This window comes from Opisthocomus hoazin, chromosome 9 (genome assembly GCF_030867145.1).
Source record: "Opisthocomus hoazin isolate bOpiHoa1 chromosome 9, bOpiHoa1.hap1, whole genome shotgun sequence".
NCBI lineage: Eukaryota > Metazoa > Chordata > Aves > Opisthocomiformes > Opisthocomidae > Opisthocomus > Opisthocomus hoazin.
Genome location: NC_134422.1, coordinates 19,108,755 through 19,126,841, shown reverse-complemented (window position 1 = coordinate 19,126,841; position 18,087 = coordinate 19,108,755). Strand labels below are relative to the sequence as shown.

General features: G+C 44.7%; 1 protein-coding gene across 2 annotated transcripts in view; it reads right to left on the bottom strand.

Annotated features, from left to right (window-relative positions):
* LOC104329058 (unconventional myosin-X-like) overlaps positions 1-18,087 on the bottom strand; it is a 99,938-nt gene that overhangs the window by 46,759 nt on the left and 35,092 nt on the right. For both annotated transcript variants that reach the window (XM_075430031.1, XM_075430032.1), the window contains exons 10-20: positions 17,528-17,657; positions 16,549-16,667; positions 12,695-12,841; positions 11,765-11,865; positions 9,518-9,584; positions 8,982-9,074; positions 4,693-4,761; positions 3,698-3,780; positions 2,064-2,172; positions 1,282-1,362; positions 164-288 (exon numbers count right to left, since the gene is read on the bottom strand). In XM_075430031.1, coding sequence (XP_075286146.1) covers positions 164-288; positions 1,282-1,362; positions 2,064-2,172; positions 3,698-3,780; positions 4,693-4,761; positions 8,982-9,074; positions 9,518-9,584; positions 11,765-11,865; positions 12,695-12,841; positions 16,549-16,667; positions 17,528-17,657 — 1,124 coding nt within the window. The remainder of the gene's footprint in view (positions 1-163; positions 289-1,281; positions 1,363-2,063; positions 2,173-3,697; positions 3,781-4,692; positions 4,762-8,981; positions 9,075-9,517; positions 9,585-11,764; positions 11,866-12,694; positions 12,842-16,548; positions 16,668-17,527; positions 17,658-18,087) is intronic.

The window sequence follows — 18,087 nt, the reverse complement described above, 5'->3', positions numbered from 1 at the left end:
AAAAGGGCTTCCAAATCCGTCTATGATGCAGGCAATAAGGTCACGGTTAGAAAAAACAACCCATAAATGACCCGTATCAGTAACAGCCGTTACAGCAGGAGCAAACATATAGAATCATATACCTTGGGGCTGTTACAGCATGTGGTACAAGGATAGCAATTACCTGCTGAGAAAGTCCTGGAAAAGACGCCGTATGGGGAAACCTGCTCTTCGAACTTTCACTGTCTCCAGCATCCCTGAGTACCGGAGCTGATTTAGCACCACATCTGGATTGAAGAGGTTTGGTGCCTAAATAATGATCCAGATTCAAAAACAAAGAAGAAGAGAGACAGAGTAAGTGTTGATCTCGGTATTAGTTCTTTGCTGACTTAACAGTGACTATTTCTCTGAGCACAGACAGTCACAGGTCCTGTTTCTGTTTCGTGGAGAAAGTCAGCCCCACACATCCGGGCATGCCAGGTGAAAAGGGGGAGGTCTGGGTCAAGGGGAAAGCAACCTCACACCACTGCATGGTGCAGAAAAAGGGACGAAAGGGACTTGGGGGGATCCTGGAAAAAAACAGTCTGCAGACTGCTGTCATAGTCAGCTCAAGGCAGTAAAGCAATGATATAATGCATTAACACATACAAAATGCAGAACTCTGACTCGGTTCTCTTTGCAGTCTCTCTCCAGTCAAACTGGAGACAAACTGCAGAATTCTTTTCTGGCATAAAACCCCTAGCAGACTTTCCTCTGCTGTATCATACATGGTTTCAAAACACATAAAGAAAATGATGGGTTCAGAGCTCCCCACCCAATCTAGCTAGGAGCATATTCTCCTGTCACAGTTCACAATACAAGCGAGAGCCAGCCTGTCTCTAATCACTGTGACTTGCTCATGAAGTGTCCACCTCCTCTACCTCAGAGCCAGGGATCTGCAGGAGACACTTCCTACTGCACAAGCCCTGCATTCCACAACAAATTGTCTACAGGCACCACAAACAGGAGCAATTGCTTCTTCCATCACAGCTCTGGGCCCTGGTTCATCTTCCAGGCTTCATAAGCACAGAAAGAGGTGGGAATGGCTGTATCATATCATACTCAGCATGCAGTCTTTTCATCTGATTGCCAGGAGGAGGGTGTCTTTTTCCTGCACTACAAAACGACTAGAAGGAAAAAGGGAAGGTGAAGGGGAACAGCTCTTATCCTCTGTTTGGACACCTGTCAGGCATTTGTTTGTGCAGGCGAGTACTCATGGAGGCCTGCATCGCATGCATACATTTTGCTGGAAGACAGACTTGCCTTTTCTGTATTTGGTTTGATGCAGCGGATGAAGAATGGGTTGGAAGTACTAAGCGTGGCCATCAGCGAATGGAGAGAATCCTAAAAAGCAGCAACACAAAACCCAAAGGATCATTCACTACAGGAGGGAAAGGGGCTACATTTGATGCAATAGGGTCTTCATGCAGCCCCCCCATTCCTAATGTCCTTTGACTCTGCCTGCCAAAACTTCAATAACCCAGGAGATCCCTTCCTGTCCAAAACACAGTCACACAGTTAGTTTACTCTAACAGTGTTTACATGGCAGTCCTTGTTCTCAGAGATATATAGCTGATGTGAGTTATTTTTACAAGTCTCTCAAATTTTAAATATAGGAAACTAAATCAGTGAAACTAACAGGTTTGCAGACGATATAGGGGGGTAAGATTCATACCTGCAAGGTCCCCCCAGTAAGATTTTATTGGAATTGCCACTATAACTCTAAAGGACATGGCTTAAAAGGACACATACACTTAGCTGAAACACCAAATTAACATAAAAGATCAAAGAACCTCAGGAACTTTATATACTTAGCAAAGTATTCTTTTCCTCCACCACCCTGCTCAGTCTTAGCATCTCACATTTTACACCAGACAGAAATCCTTGGGGCAGTGGCACTGCTTTTTTTTTTAACACTACAACATTCCTGCACATTTTCAGTGCTGGACACAAAACAAGGATGACTGACTCCTCTTGGCTGCAGGCCTTGCTTTACCCATCTGCTCCTCCCCAGAAGCCTGCTGCTCTCTTGGAAAACATCCTACCCTAAACTGAGAACTGACAGTCGGTCTGCGCCTCTGGGTGCCCATCTTCAGCGTGTCTTCACTGCAACGACTGCAGACTCTTTCAAAAAGGTCATAGATGAAGTCCAGCCTAAGGGAGAAGAAAAGAATTAAAGAAGATGCAAGACACCCACCACCTGTGAGAAGATGGCTCTCATTCTCAGCTACCGCCCTGTCCTAGTGTGAAGCACCTCATTTTTCCTCCTGCTGTGCCACAGAATGGCTGCAGGAGGCAGTTCAGCTGGGCACTCCAGTGCGGAAATTAATAACTTTCCATGTGGCTGCCCAAACCCTGTGGGCTGCCCTGTATGCCACACTGGGCTGCAAAGCCAGAAACCCCATCTCATGTTGTCAGGCAGATATTATACAAAGAAAGACCTCCATTCTGCACTGGCTAGGACACCTCCCTCGAGCTATATGCCCTCAGGTGAAACTACCTTGAAGGTACTCTAGCTAGACCATGTGCTTTCATGCCCCTCTTGACCTACCTCTCATGGCTAGCACCCATGACATGCTCAAGCAACTGCAACCACAGCCTGTCTGTGGCCAGAGGACTTCTAGAGCTACCTTTAGTGTAGGTCAGCTCTGGGGAATCTTCCACCGTTTTGCCACTCCTTAAACAGTGGTGCTAGTTCTTACACAGTGGCACAAAGTTCTCTAGCACTTCTTGTGCCAGATTATTGTTATGACTGCTTTGAGCAGAATTTCCCTTTCTGGCTTGTTGGAAAACACTGAGTCCTTCTATTATGCTGGACAATTACAACCACAATTTTGGCTTCAAGCCCTGTCTAATATGTTGCCCAGATGCCACTGTCCGAGTAAGGCAGCGATGAGCAGCTTATACTCTCAGCTCTCTCAGGTGGTTTCATGGCTGCTCACAGTGTAAACTCTGCAGCAGGCTTCAGAGCAATTCTGAAACGGTCTCACCAGGCTAGAGCCCAAAGTCAATACACAGACTGTGGTGAGAGGCATGTGGCAGAGTTGCTACTCAAAAACATCTAGGGTCTGCCATGTTACTAAATGCCTCTCTCCTTCTACTAGGCCCCACCTGTGCCTTCCTACCTTGCTCAAGGTCAAAGTCAGGTAATTTATCTAGGGTCATCTTGCAGCACTGGGATACAGTACCAGGTGCCATGCCCTGTTCTAGAGCGAGGGCTCAGTCTGGGTCAGGGTGAGGACAGGAGCCCTCCACTAACAAGCAGGCTGGAAAACAAGCAGCATCTGTACAAAGGCTGGTGTTTGACAGCATGGCAAAGAGCCCTTCATCCATTCAGGGGCAAATGTGCCGCTGCTGGGACAGGGAGGTAAGAGGAAGAAGAGGAAAGAGAGAAGAGAGGAGGGAGAAAACCTGTATTGCCTGGAGGGATTTCTGTCATGCTTTTATAGCTCTTTTCAAAACTGGGACAACAAGAGTACCGATTAAATCTGTGCCTCATCTGACCGCTCCAGCTCTCCTTTCTTTTGCTAGGACACTTAAGCACAAAGAGAAGAATGATAAAGAATGGTGCCTGATGCTCAGACAAAAGCAATTGCATTCCTTGGTCTGGTAATTACATCAACGTGGCTTATTCCAGCCCAATAGATGTGGCCTCCTCACAAGCATAAGGGGAGCATACCTGCTGTCTTTCAGCATGTTTAAAATGTCATCTCGAAAGGTGTCTCTGTTCTTCTCCAGAAAGCCTCTCACATCATATAGCACCTGCAACACAGACAGAGCCACTAGAACAGTGCAGTACAAATCATAAAGCTCTTCTACACGAACATGCCAATGTACAAGACCTCCAGCACAGCTACACAGTAATGCTGCAGGCACCTGCCAAGATCTGAACTTTTCGAGTCAAAGAGCTCCAGAGCTCTGCAGTTACCAGCAAGAAAGTGGCTTTTAGCCATTAATAAAAAAAAACAACCCCCCTCCCCCCCCAAAAAAAAAAACCAACAAAAAAACCAACCCACAAAAAAACCACAAAAACAGGAGCCAAGTGAAAGAGCTGCAGCAATTTGGCTGGGGTGTGTGTGTGGGGAAATCCTCTGCAAGGTGCGAGGTACTCCATTCACTTCAGGAAATACTAACTATGCCACCCAGTGCCCTGACCTCCTAACCACTAGTGCTCCGCAGGTATGATTCGAGGAGGAGGTTAGCCCTTCTTTAGGGTGCAGGTGCCTTCCCTTGACACACGTCCATCTGCTCCATATCTGTCCACAAAAAAGAGCAGCATTTAACCTTGAAGGCTTGGAGACCTTCTCCTTTTTGCAACAGGTATTTAGCCTTTGCTCCTCCTCTCCGAAAGTCAAATTTTCCTTGAGATTTTACTTTGGGTTTTGTTTGTTTGTGAATGCCCATGAAAAGACAACATGAACAACAGAAGTAAGGAGGAGTTTATCGCCCAAATTAAAAGTTACCTAAGAAATTCAAATAAACATCCAAGCTGGAGAATATAGCACTGGAGAATGACATGCTATTTTAAGCCCATCACACTCCCTGCACTCTGGTACAGGGCACTAATTGTGCAGACACACACAGCTTTGAGAGATATTCTTAATTTTTGGAATCTAAAATCCAGGACCTCAAGCCCAAGTGCAATCATCTCACAGATATACTATGAACACCTACCTCCCCAGCGTAATGCCTTATGCCAAACTGATGATCTGTTACCCGAGGCTTCACATAGTACTGGTTGCTCTGAAATCAAAGGAAAAATAGTCTCCTTATAATGCCAGTGTAAGAATAAATAGGCTCAGTCAGGAACTCTGCCATGACTATGACAACGCTGGGATGGGCAAGGACCTGAGCTGTTGCAGAGCCTGACCACATCTGCTGCAGTTATCTGCAGCTACATTTCAAATATGCTATTCCAATAAGATGGAAAAATTCAGCCCTTCAAGGCATTCCTCATGTGAGCAAAGGCTTGCAGAATCAAGGTTGGGCAGGCATGCCATGGATGAAATGCTCATTCTTGTGTGTCTGACGCCTGAGGAGACTGGGCTCCACACAAACCATGTGGTGCAGGACACGGGATCATGATGCAGGGAAGATGGCAGCTTTGCAGAACACCTACACATCTTTTCTATGTCAAAGGAAGTATAATACCAATCTCCTGTCGTCTTCTATATTTCATCTTCCTTTGCACCTCTCTTCCCCTTTTTCAAAATTCATTTTCCCTTTCTCTTACTAGCTGTCCTACTCTCTCATTTTTCCCCTCCTTTCTTTGTTCTGTGAAAACCATTAACTGTGTAAGAACTGCCACGCCACTTGAGACCAATGGTCCAGTCAGCTGGGTTTTCTGCCTCCAGCAGTGGCTATGCATGGTAGAGTAAGAACAAGGCAAGTAAATGACACTTTCATCCTAATACTCCCTCAAACTCCAATGTTTTTCATGAGGTCTGCCTAACTGTAACCCCAAGTGAACTTCTCTTTGAAATATTTGCCCATTCCACACCTGAACCCAGGCAGACTTCTTGCACCCAGAGTGTCCTTTCACAGGGAGCTCTCAACCAACCACACAGGAACCTACAGCTGGTTAGTTTTAAGCCTGGCTCCCATTAATGCCATTTGTCTTCTATGGGCCATGTGTGACTTTTAAACCCATCACATCCCCTCCTTAGTCATCTTTTCTCCACACTGGAGAGTCTCTTCAACATAGTTTTCCCTAACACTGAAGCTGTCCTAGACCTGTTGCTTACCAGATCTGATCTAACCCCTTCTCGAGTGGCGGGGCCCAGTGGTGTACACTGTTCAAAATGCAGGTAATCCACGGATTACACAGTGCTGTAACAATGTTTTCTGCTTTTATTCTGTATATTTCCTAGGAATTTCTAATACGTCGTCTGGGTTTTTTATTACTGTTGAGCACCGTGCTGATGTCTCCATGGAACAATCCATCAGTCTCTGTCTGGGTCTTGCTCCTGAAGAGCAGCAATCAGCTCAGGGCCCATCATTTCAAATGTGAAAGTCGGACAGTTTTCCTTCAGGGACACCATTTTACATTTACCTACACTGCTTTTCATCTTCATTTTAGAACCCCGTCAGTCTTAAAAGTCCCCTTACAGTCCAGCCTTGCCCCGTCAATCATCAGAAAGCTGTCACTGTGGTGCTCGTACGAGACAGACTTGCAGACCCCCCTTCGTTGAGGTAACTGACCATTTACATTCTGTGAATTTGCCCAACAGTGAAATAAGGATTACAGGTCTATAATTTCCTAGAATACTTCCTAAAAATTAAAACAATTTCCCACCTTCTCAGATACAAGTACTAGGAAAATTTAAAGTAAGATGTTGCAAAATGCTGTCAGCAATTCAGCTCTTCTATCTTCCAGGTCTCTTTGCAGTATTGGCTGGATGGCTTCTGACCCTGATAATTTGTTAGTGCTATTGAAAACCTTTTCATTGCCTTTTTTTCCTTCTCCTATTGACCCCATTTCTTTGTTCTTCCCTTTCCCCAACCAACTCATCTTTTTTCCAGCTATAAACTTCCCTCTCTTCCACTCCAAACATGACTGTTACTGACTTTCTCATGTGGATTGGCACCCTCCTCTCCTCTCCCTCTCTACAAGGCCTATTTCATCCATGCCTACAACAATTCTGGTTCCTTCTCCCCTCTCCCCTATTGCTCCTCTCCCCAGTTGTATCAGAGGTCGTATTTTCTTAAATGCCAGCTCTATGCTTTTCCTCCTTAAGCCTATTGTAATCCACAGAAAACACAGAGAAGAGGGCTTGTTCTCTTGTAAGGTCCTTCAGGATTTCCAGCAATGCTGGCTGGATGCCTTCCAGTGCTCTTCCAGCCACCACTAAAGACTTTAACTGGTACAAAAAACACTTTTGCCTTCAAAAAATGCAAACCCTAGAGCACCATCTACTTCATCATTCCTCCCTGCACTCCAGCTCCTCAGTCTCTTTCATGCCTCGTAAGCTCCCTAGGGTTCCACGTGAACTGCTATCCCCTCAAAGCAGACAGGTGACACTATGAACAGCTTAATGAAAAGGCTACTCAATGCACAGGAATCACCAAAAATAGCAACCAAAATGTCGTGGGGCATAAAGGAATGCAAAATCATACCGACAGTCTCATGCTGCTGAACAATAAACCACAGGTACCTTCTTACCAAGGGAACTGCATTCTGGTCAGATTATTTATCTCAGAAAGGAACAGAAAAAAGATGTAGAGGAATTCAGAGACAAACAGTAGAAAGAAAGAGGAGCTTTGAAATTTCTCCATTTGGAGACAAACTGGAGAGGATGGGACAGTTCAGAAAGAAAATTCAAAAGAAGTGATGTATTAAAAATATTTAAAGTTCACAAAATACCAACAACAATAAAAAAAGGTAAATCAGGCACTCATATACCTTGACCTATAATATAAGGGTGTCCTGATTTTGGCTGGGATACAGTTAATTTTCTTCCTAGTAGCTGGTATAAGGCTGTGTTTTGGATTTGGGATGAGAATAATGTTGATAAGACACTGATATTTTAGTTGTTGCTGAACAGTGCTTACACCAAGTCAAGGACTTTCCAGCTTCTCATACTGCCCTACCAGCGAGGAGGAGGCTGGGGGTGCACAAGAAGCTGGGAGGGGATACAGCCAGGACAGCTGACCCCAACAGGCCAAAGGGATATTCCATACACACGACGTCACGCAGAACATCATATAAACTGGGAGGAGTTGGCTGGGGGGGCAGCGACCACTGCTCGGGGACTGCCTGAGCATTGATCAGTGGGTGGTGAACAACTGTATTGTGCATCACTTCTTTTGTATATTATTATCCCTTACTTTTCTGTTCTATTAAACTTTCTTTATCTCAACCCATGAGTTTTACTTTTTTTTCCAATTCTGTCCCCATGCCACTGGTGGGACGAGTAAGCAAATGGCTCTGTGGTGTTTAGCTGCCTGCCGGGTTAAACTACAACAAAGGGAAAGCCCGCAGCAGGCTAAATTGAAGGTGTCAATTTAAGCCTAAAGAAAGGAAATATTTCCACAAAACTATGCAGAAGTAGCCAACCAGAAGTCATTGCCATTGTCTCCAATTTTAGTCATGAGTATTACTAGCAGAGTTAGATGCAAATGTGAAAAATGAGAATATCTGCATCTATGCCAATTAAAAAACCCCTGTTGGATAAAGGATACAAATTTGTATGTTTTCAGGCTTGGATGAAGATGGAATTAGAGGACTAGAAAACATGTTAGCTGACAATGTTCTTACTAAAGCAGTAAATTATTCCATAAGTCCCTGCTACAGGGTTTAATTTGCTTTGGTTTCAGTCTATTTACTATTAAGAAGGACAGAGTGTTGGCTGTACCAGACAGGATAAGAGATTGCTACAGTGATCTCACTGTGGTTTCTGTGTCCCCAGGATAACTTTCTGACCTGCATGAGAAAGCCTTTCTACTCCTGTGTCCAGAATACAAGAAAGAGGAGGAAAGAATTTAATTAATTAGGAACAACAAGAGAGCTTTCATTAAAAGTCATGAGGCAAAAGCCATCCCCAGCCCAAGGAGACAGGGATTTGACGTGGTCTGGAGCAGGCTCCTGTGAGTCAGCTGGCAGGAGAAACCCATGCACACTGTGCAGCCGCATCCTGTGCCTGGGGTGCTGCCTCATGTCCCATGGCAGACCAGCAGAACCTGACCTCCAAACCATGCTACAAAATTCAAATCTCCTCTACCCACAGCCTGTGGAATGCACACTCCCTCCTTCTATGTGCACAAGAGACCATTTGCAGGTTTCTTCACATATTGCTTTAGTTCAGTGTAGCCTTCTCAAACACTCGCAGGTTCGGGCCTAAGGCATTTTAAATTTCCTGCATAAAGCACATATTTTACATCAACAAAACCTTCACTTTCAGTTTTGAAATGCTGATGGGGCTAACATACTGATCATTTGCCTGCCGGGTTATTTTCTTACTTACCATATGCTGGCTGTGAAGTTTTTCCAGAAGGGTGTTGTCTGTGCCTTTGGGGAATCGACTCTCTTCATTCACCAAAGCCAGTAGACCCAGTTTCTACAGCCAAAGAAGAGACAGGCTTTTACAGTCAGCAAAAGCTCTAACTACACAGCACCAACCCAAGACAGCACATTGAGCAATAATCCCCGAGTTATACCCAGCAAAGCTTGAGCCGAAAGCAGAATTCTCGCCAGTCAATGCATTCATCAAGCAGAACATGAGAAGATTATTTATAAAAAAATCACTTGAATGTTTTACTTCAAGGCTGCTCCCTGTCTAAAACTATGACACCCTCTCTAAGCTTACTCTCAACAATGAGTGAAGATCTGTTTTCCTGAGCCAGGACTATGGCTAGAACAGCTCGCAGTTTTGCCAGGTCATGATGGAAAGAGGATCTAAGCAACTACCTGTTTTTAAAACCAGGAAACTCCAGGGAAGGTCTCAAGACAATCATCAGTCCCCGCTGTGATCCCTGGAAACTGTCACAGATAACTGCTCACCTTCTCGATAAGGTCCAGGCACTCTGCATTATCCATCCAGTCAATGGCTTCCCAGTTTATCCCTTCCCTGACAGTCAAGAACAAACAGAAGAAAGATGTGAAATGCAAGATCCAATGCGCTGTACAGAAGAACCAAAGTAGCTAAGTACAGCAGCTGTCCCAGGACTCAAGATGATTTGCAGGAATTCGGCTTTTCCATGGCTGAGGAAAAAGAATAAAATACACAATGCACTGCTAACACAAGAAGATGGAAGTAGGAGACAGCCCTGCTTATCCATCCCAGTGATTTAGACTGATGCTCATCTTGTAGTCACTGAGCAAGTTCCACACCAAGCACAAAGAAATTGTAGCTGCTCTCAGCTGCTCTTTCAGGATGGATGAGCATCAGCCCAAGTGGTGGTAATGATGGACAGTTTTCTACATAGCTTCAAGTCAACTGCTGACCCACCAATCTGGAAAGCAGGCCTGAAACACATCTGCTGGAAGACTGAAACACGATGCATAGGTCCACCAGAAGAAGAGACAGGAGCAACTTTTCAGGGAGAGTTTTGAAGAGGATGGCACAGATAAGCTTTGGCCTGACATGGAGGGGAACTTACAGGGTGGCCCTGCATGTTTCAGAATGGAAGCTGATGTAGGTACAGCAGTACGATAAGCGTGCTTTGAAAATCATCCATGACATTCTGTAAATCTGTGCTGAATGTGTCTTCCTCTCTCTTACCACCTTCTTACACTCCCGTAATATGGTCCATTTCTGTTTTCAGAATTCAGAGAAGCCTGGGAATAACTCTTGCTCAGGAATCCAAGCAAGACTACAGGCTACGTGTGAAGCTACTTACTGACATCCTGATACAGACGTTTCAGGTGAAGGCTAACGTTTTGACAATGGTGAAACAGTTGTCTACAGACCCTTCGGCCTAGGCTTCATATATTCACATTTAACACATTCAGAAACCTGTGGGCAACAGCTGGAAGTAACAAACTGGAATAATTTCTGAAGAATGGAAAGAAATATCTATACCCCACAGGAAATGGAATATCTTATCCACTTAATGACAAAAAATATCAGTTCACAGTGTTTCAGATTTTTGAACAATGGGTGTCAGAAAGCCCACATATTTTTACAGAAAGACCTCTTGGATTCCTTCTAAGAGCATGAATTCCTTCCAGAATTGAAGGGAGTTTTCTGAAACAAATCAAATCACAATGAATCAAGTTGTCTCTAGTGCCACAGGCCTCTTGTCTAATCGAATGATGAAATACACAGAGCAACTTAGAAACCTGTGAAAGCAGAGCTGATACTGTGAAAGAAGAGCTTTAATCACATCACCCTAGAATAACTTGATGAGTAGTTAATAATAAAATTCTCTCCTTCTTTCCACAGTTCAGCCACAGAACTTAAACTCCTATGTAACCATCAGGAAAAAATCTTTTGTCACGATGATACCATTGTTAACGCAAGCTTCCTGCAATGGTGGAATTAGCCTGAGAAGTGAGTGCATAAATAGCCTTGCAGTTTTGTAATCTTTAGAATTTCATGAATTGCCTATTCAGCTGTCTCCCTTTCAAGGGCTGTTCTCATCTGCCCTCACTGACCCTATTCAATTGCTGCATTCACAAACATAAAGGCTTCTGTTTCAGAGAAAGAACTGAACTATTTGTCTAGCAGCCTTCTCTAGAAGCAGAAATACTCTAGAACCCCCCAGGTACTTCACAAAATACAATCCAAATCAAAGCCCACAGAGAGAAACAGCTGTGCAGAAGGCCCCATGCTCTTTAAGCTCAGGAAACAGCCTGATTTAAATCTCCTTGCTGAGGAAAAGAGCCCTTTTCACAGCATAGGAACCTGTAGGATAGAAAGAGCCATTGGATATCTATCCAGCTATCTTTAGGGACTTTACTTTTTGCACACCAAGATTCCACCTGTATAACACCACCACTACATTAGGTAAATCATTACCAAAGTCAGTAATAAGGCAAGGGACCATGTGTTCTAGTGGGTTAAAGCCCAAGATCTTACCATTCAGCTGAGAGTTAGAAGGGAATCTGGACGTTCTAAATACTACAAGGGAGAAAACGTTTGCTTAGAGAGAAGCAACTTACGCTGGCAAAGAACACGGACAGTGCTTACAGAGACACTACCACCCAGCTGCCTCCTCCTGCCTTAGTGGTAGGGAATGGACAGCACAGAGGAGGAATGATGTCCACTCATGAGAGCAATAGGGGGCTGCGCCCTCCTTTTGTCACCTGTTGTACTCCAGCTGCTCCAAGGAGAAGATGTGTTTGTTGAAATATTCCTGGAGTTTCTCATTTGCATAGTTAATGTTAAACTGCTCAAAACGATTCACCTGTAAGAAGAAAGAAAGAATATAAAACTTCACATTCTTATCTCTGATGGATGCTAAAGACAACCACATTCCTCTTCTTCTTAGGAAGAAATAAATATAATTTCCTAAGTGTTCAGTCAATGGGCTTCCTCTTCTGTGAAATATCATGGAATCATAGAATGGTTTGGGTTGGAAGGGACCTTAAAGATCATCTAGTTCCAGCCCCACTGCCATGGGCAGGTACACCTTCCACTAGACCAGGTTGCTCAAAGTCCCATCTGACCTGGCCTTGAACACTTCCAGGAAGGGGGCAGCCACAGCTTCTCTGGGCAACCTGTTCCAGCGCCTCACCATTTCTTCATTCTATCTAATGCAAGCCTACCCTCTTCCAGTTTAAAGCCATTACCCCTTGTCCTATCAATACATGCCTTTGTAAAAAGTCTGAGCCATCACTGTATGTGCCTGTGCCACATACATCCCTCATCAGTTGTAATCAGAACCATTACACACAGGATTCTCAACACAAGGCAAAACAGATGTAAGCAAACGATGTGCATGTAAAGAGTTGGACATTTAATTTGTATACAAGTCAAAAATTCAATATTACTTATCACATCACATCTGCTTAAAGTCTGTGTCACAAAGTAGACCTTGAACATCAGCCTACACAAATACAGGTGGCAGAAATGGACAGCTAAACGTATCTTGCTGCTCCCAGAGGGAAGTGGCAGTGGAGAAATCCCAGAATGCCCTATGCTAACCTAAACAAGATACAAACCTACCAATATTCCTTCCTATATGCACTGACATCTCCAAAACCAACCCACCCTGCAAAAGACAATATCCTGACCTGAAAGTTCTCGAAGCCAAAGATATCCAGGATGCCCACAGACTTAAAGTTTTCCTTGCCTTTGATCTTCGTATTAATCTTGCTAATGAGCCATGAAAAACACTGGGAATACAGTGCCATAGAGAGGGAGTCCCTGGAGTCAGCTGCCTGTAAATGCAGAGAGAAAAAATGAGTCACAGGAAGAAGGCATAAGGAGCACAATGAATGTCTATGGGACTTCAGGTTCCTCCACTCCTCTTTAGATGTCTCAGCATCTGTACTGATTGTGCATGGTGCAGTATTTATACGAACAGTCAACATTCAAAATTGCAAATAGCCCAGCCACACACAGATGTACCACATCTGACCTTTGGGTAACTGAACTTGAGAGGCTGAAGGAAGCAGCAAAATCCTTGACATCTTTTGTAACAAGTGCTGCAGCAGGGATGATCACAAAATACCTCATGACTAAGCCCGTAGCAGTCATTTGCATCACCTGAGCCAACATGTGCAAGGAACAGGCAAGGCATCTTAGTTCAGTACTCCTAGCAGAGTTGTCAAATGGGTGTCTACTCAGTTTTTCAAAAACTGGTAGGGCAGGGTTTAATAGAGTATTCTGTCACCACGTTAGCCTCAAAAATCCCCTCTCCAAAACTTCGCTGCAAACAGCATTATCTTACTGGAAGACAGGGTAGGCCGGCCAACAGCCAGCCTACATGCCCCAGAAGAGCATGGGTTGAGAGACCTTTCTGGAGCTCACCCAACATCCCATGCAGCGATCATAACCAAGTGTCAGAGGTGGAAAAAAAAATTGTGATCATAAAGAGGCAGTACATAATTGGGTGTCTGTAAGCGTGTGGATGAATGTCCAAAATTGAACTTCTGAAATCTCAAGGAAAAGCCTGCTACTTGGTAGCTGTAACAGGAATGGGCTGGTTATAAGTTTTGATAATACTTGGACTGAACAAAAGTAGCATGCCCTAAATCCTCCAATTAATAAAAAGACATGAGACAGAACCACAAATTCAGAAACTGCAAAAAGACAACGTGATTCCAGAGAGTAGAAAAAGGGGCCAGGGAAGAAGGCAGCAAAGATCTTGACTGGACGAAAGATGCTGGAACTGTGGAAGGATCCTGGAGATCAGAGATATGTGGAGACAAATGTCAGGGTATGCCAGGGATCTTGGCTGGTAGTTCCCAAGACCCATAACTGCAAGGAGCTATACAACATGAAGCAACGCAACTTTCTGCCCAACCCTCCTGGACAGGCAGCGATCTCCCTACTGGTAAAAGAAGTTGACATCTAGTGAATGTAATGCTGAGGGGCAAGTGAGCAAGTATGTGAAATAATCAAGTAGGGTAAGAGCTATAATCTTGCCATTTCCTAAATAAACCACAGTATCTAAATCAATTACAGGTTGTTCACTCTGACTCGCCTGTGCCACGAGAACAATTCCTTCAGTAGGTCTGACCAGCAATGGCAGAGACCTTCTAAATGCACCCTCATCCTCTTCAGTTTTGCAAGCCTGAATAACATGACCTGCCCTGTTCTGCTTCACCAATGGCACAAGCCAACTGCTTCTGAATCCTCCCAGCCCCTCTCAGTAAGCTGCTGAGGCCCAGCCTGCAAGATCTTCCCTTTCAACCAATTTCACTGCTTTTCTCCTCCTTTCTTTCCTGGGTAATATCTCCTCTCCAGCAGCTCAAGGTCAAGGACACACAACAACCTCCCCTCTCCACAGAAGAGAACCTGTCAAAGCATGGCCATGCATGCCTTTTCTCAGTATTTCTTGTCTCCATCAGATGTTCTGTCTTATTATTTGGGACTGAGAATGCCCTCCAGGCCATGCCTCTGTAATGTTTCTGGCTACGCAGCAAGCTGGACTCATTTTCCAGGAACAGAACCACCCCATCCAGCTGTAAGCAAAGCCGCTTTCCCCACAATATGGCTCAAACGAGATCCTCAAAGGCTCCTTTCATCCTCCCAGCTTTGCCCGCCTTCAGGCCAGTTCATCCATTCAGCCCACAGAAATGTCAAAGCTCAGATGGGTAACGAGCCCATTACACAATGAGAAATCCCTGGCAGCTCTATCAACGCGTTCCCACAACAACAAGTGGGAGTAGGTAGGCACAGTACATGAGGGCTTAAGCGGGAACAGTTTTTACACGTCCTGTGTCCAGTGCAACAGGCTCACCTCGTGAAGACAGCTAAGTAGCAGCATCCACTTTCTATGAGAATTTTCTTGCATCTTAGTACTTCACCGGGCTGCAAGCAGTAAGTGTGGGGTCCAACACGCACAAATGTCAGGAATAGCTATACTATTGCAGGAAGCTCTGTTCAGGGAGACCTGCAAATCCTGCGACTGCACACTGTTGCTGTGGACTCCATGCAATGTCTCTGGCATTAGTAGTCATCCATCCTGGTGCACTGATATAGAAAGATTGGGCTTATTTACGACAGGCAGCTGAGAAGAGAAACTGTGGTACTGGATACTGAGGATATCTACCACAGACTATGGGCTGAAAAATAATTTTCACATAATTTCATTGCAAAGAGAGGTCACAGACTACGAAAAAAAGATACCATTTCTTAAAGGGAAAGCTTAGTTTGTGATATATTTGCAGGTGTGTTCGCAGCAAGAAAATAAGTGACTACTCTGCTGTAATGAGAACTGCTGAGACTTCAGCTTGAACATGGTGTCCACTTATAGGCACTCCACTTCTTGAAAGATGTGGGAAAACAGAGACAGAAGAAGAAGATATTTATGAAATTACTTACAAGGAAACACTGAAGGAACTGGATTGTTTAGCTTAGAAAAGAGAACATCATGTGAAAAACTTCACAGAAGCAGAAGCTTGTAAGGTGGACAGCTGGGATGTCAAGTGTAATATAAATATGAGAAAAATCTTTTCAGCTCCAGACTCAACTGCAGCTAGAGCAGGATACTTTAAGAAGCTGTGAAATCCCTTCCACGGGAAATCTGAAGGAAAGTTAAGCAGACATCCGTCAGAGAGAGCCTAGTAACTCTGGTTTCTCTGCAACTGTAGTGGTTGGATATCTAGAGGGAATATGTAGAGGGGGCAATGTAGAGGGGACAACCCTCTTCAGTCCGTGCCAGCACAAGATTTCAGTTACAGATATTCATTTTGCTATAACATGATGCTTATTCCATCCCAGTAATAGTATTCCTTGTTTCCCCATGTCTTGCATTTTATTAATGACAGAAGATTTTCTGTAGTTATCTGTGTGTGGACCTAAAACACCAAGAGTGCCCTCAAGTGATCAGCAACACCACAAGGTAAAGTTAGCAGGCACAACACTGTAATGAACCACAGAGAAACGCAATAGATAAGCAGGACTGCCTCCAGCATGTAGTACGGCTTTAGAAGATGAGAACTGCCTGTCGGTTTATTTGCTCCTCCTTTGCTGTGGTATGGATACACAAAGAAGCTACTGTGGGGCAACAACCTACCCTCTGCCAGATGTTTCATGGTAACTGTGTGCGGGCTTTTATCTTCCAGTAAATGCAACGTAACCTGGGAGTTCTGCAAGGTAAAAGCATGCACACATGCAATTACCACAAAGCATCTGATGTACCTTCTGCACAGCACAAGCATGACCAATTTCTGCTGAGTGGAGGTAACTTAAAACCAGTATTGAGCATTGTCATTTGGCAAACCCCCCTCTAAAGCCTAAAGAGCAGAGTCAACACTGGGACCTGACCTACCAATAAGTGCAAAATACTCGAGGACGCAGCAGAGCACCTAGGAGGTGTAAGAGGAAACCCTACACTTGAATGGATGATACAAGAGGGAGACAGAGGGCCTGGAAATGAAGAATCGGCAGCAGCAGTAGCACACACTAGGACACTTACCTGCTCCACAGTGAGAGGGGAGCTGATCTCTTCCCCACGCAGAATCATGGACCTCTGCGTCAGTACTTCAGAAAGCTGGAAGGCGTCTAAGCCCAGCAGGTCACTGGCAATGTTCAGCACTGATAACAAAAGAAGAAACTTTTTTTCTCCTGCATGGATCTCCATCACCCATCAGGGATCTATAGTGTGCAGCTGAATGAGGAAATCCCAGGGTCTCCTACAAGGCAAATGCCTCAGCCCCAGCGCAAAACACACTCCCCTTTACTTAATCCTTTTTGGCATACCCAAAGCCGTAAACCCACATATCCAGTCTGAGGTAGGGTCAGCACCCGTCCTGGGCCACAGGCACTCCTGCAAGTCAGCCTTTCTGCTGACAACAGGAAGAGCAAAGCACTGTGTAAAGCTTAGCACCAGCAAAAAATTTTATTGAATGAGACGATATGTTTTCCTAAAGGCGCAATAGTGCAGCGTGAGTGTAGGATTGCTAAACTTGGCTGTCAAGAAGAGAGGCAAATAACTTAAGACTTGAAACACTTGTAACACATACTTATTGATTCTGTCTGTTTAGGGATTCACTTTACCAGACCAGCTCAGATTGGGTAACTGTAACAGAGTGCACACTAGCAGATGCTTCAAAGGAAGATGTGGGAAATACTGTAACAGACCACTTTTGTCTCAAACTCCTCCCTGTTCCTATTTCTTCCTGCTCCTTCAATGCAAAAGAGAAACTGTGAGACTGTGGACTCAATCTGAGAGTATCCAGGGGAACAAATGGATCACAGGGCCACAGCCCAGCTAAACCATAGTGGTGCTCTGGAGCCATGCATCCTGTGGCAATGCTTTTGCAGGGCTGAACTGCAGGGAATCTGCTGGCAAAGGGACTGCAGGCCAGCATATCCGAGGGGGAAAGGATAATGGAGTGAGCTTTGTTTCGGCCCTTACGCAGCATGGTCTACCAAGTCGCTAGGGTTCCACTTACCTGCTTTTGTTGTAACCTGGGCCCCGCCAGCTGTCATGAATTCAACGTTTCCCAAATGAAGCGTGCCAGAAAGGAGTTTGAAGATGTCCCTGATTTCTTCGGTGCTGAAGTCCACCACCTTCATGGCAGTCTGTGCAAAACCATACAGCTAATGTTAGCTGTACATACAGCCACAGTACAATGCAACCACCACACTCGTGCCCGGCCTGCATAAAACTCCGAATTATAGTCATCATGAATCAAAGTGAAGATGGGGATGGCACAGCCCATCTCTCAACTATACATCTGTCAATGACCTTCACTGTCTACCGTTCTCTCCTTCATTTACCCTATCCTCATGTAAGGCAGGTGGGCATTTGCCCTATTCTCAAGTTGGACTTCGCTACTGCCATTGCCTGTCTGTCACAGGAAGAATGTATTTGTCTGTGCCTATGTGAGGAAATCCCTCCCTGAACACTGGCAGTACAGGTTATAGATGTCACTGGACCACTTCCACTTTCTGCCTTATTGCTCTCCCTGAAGGACAGATCCATATAATATACTTAATTTACTTTGATCCA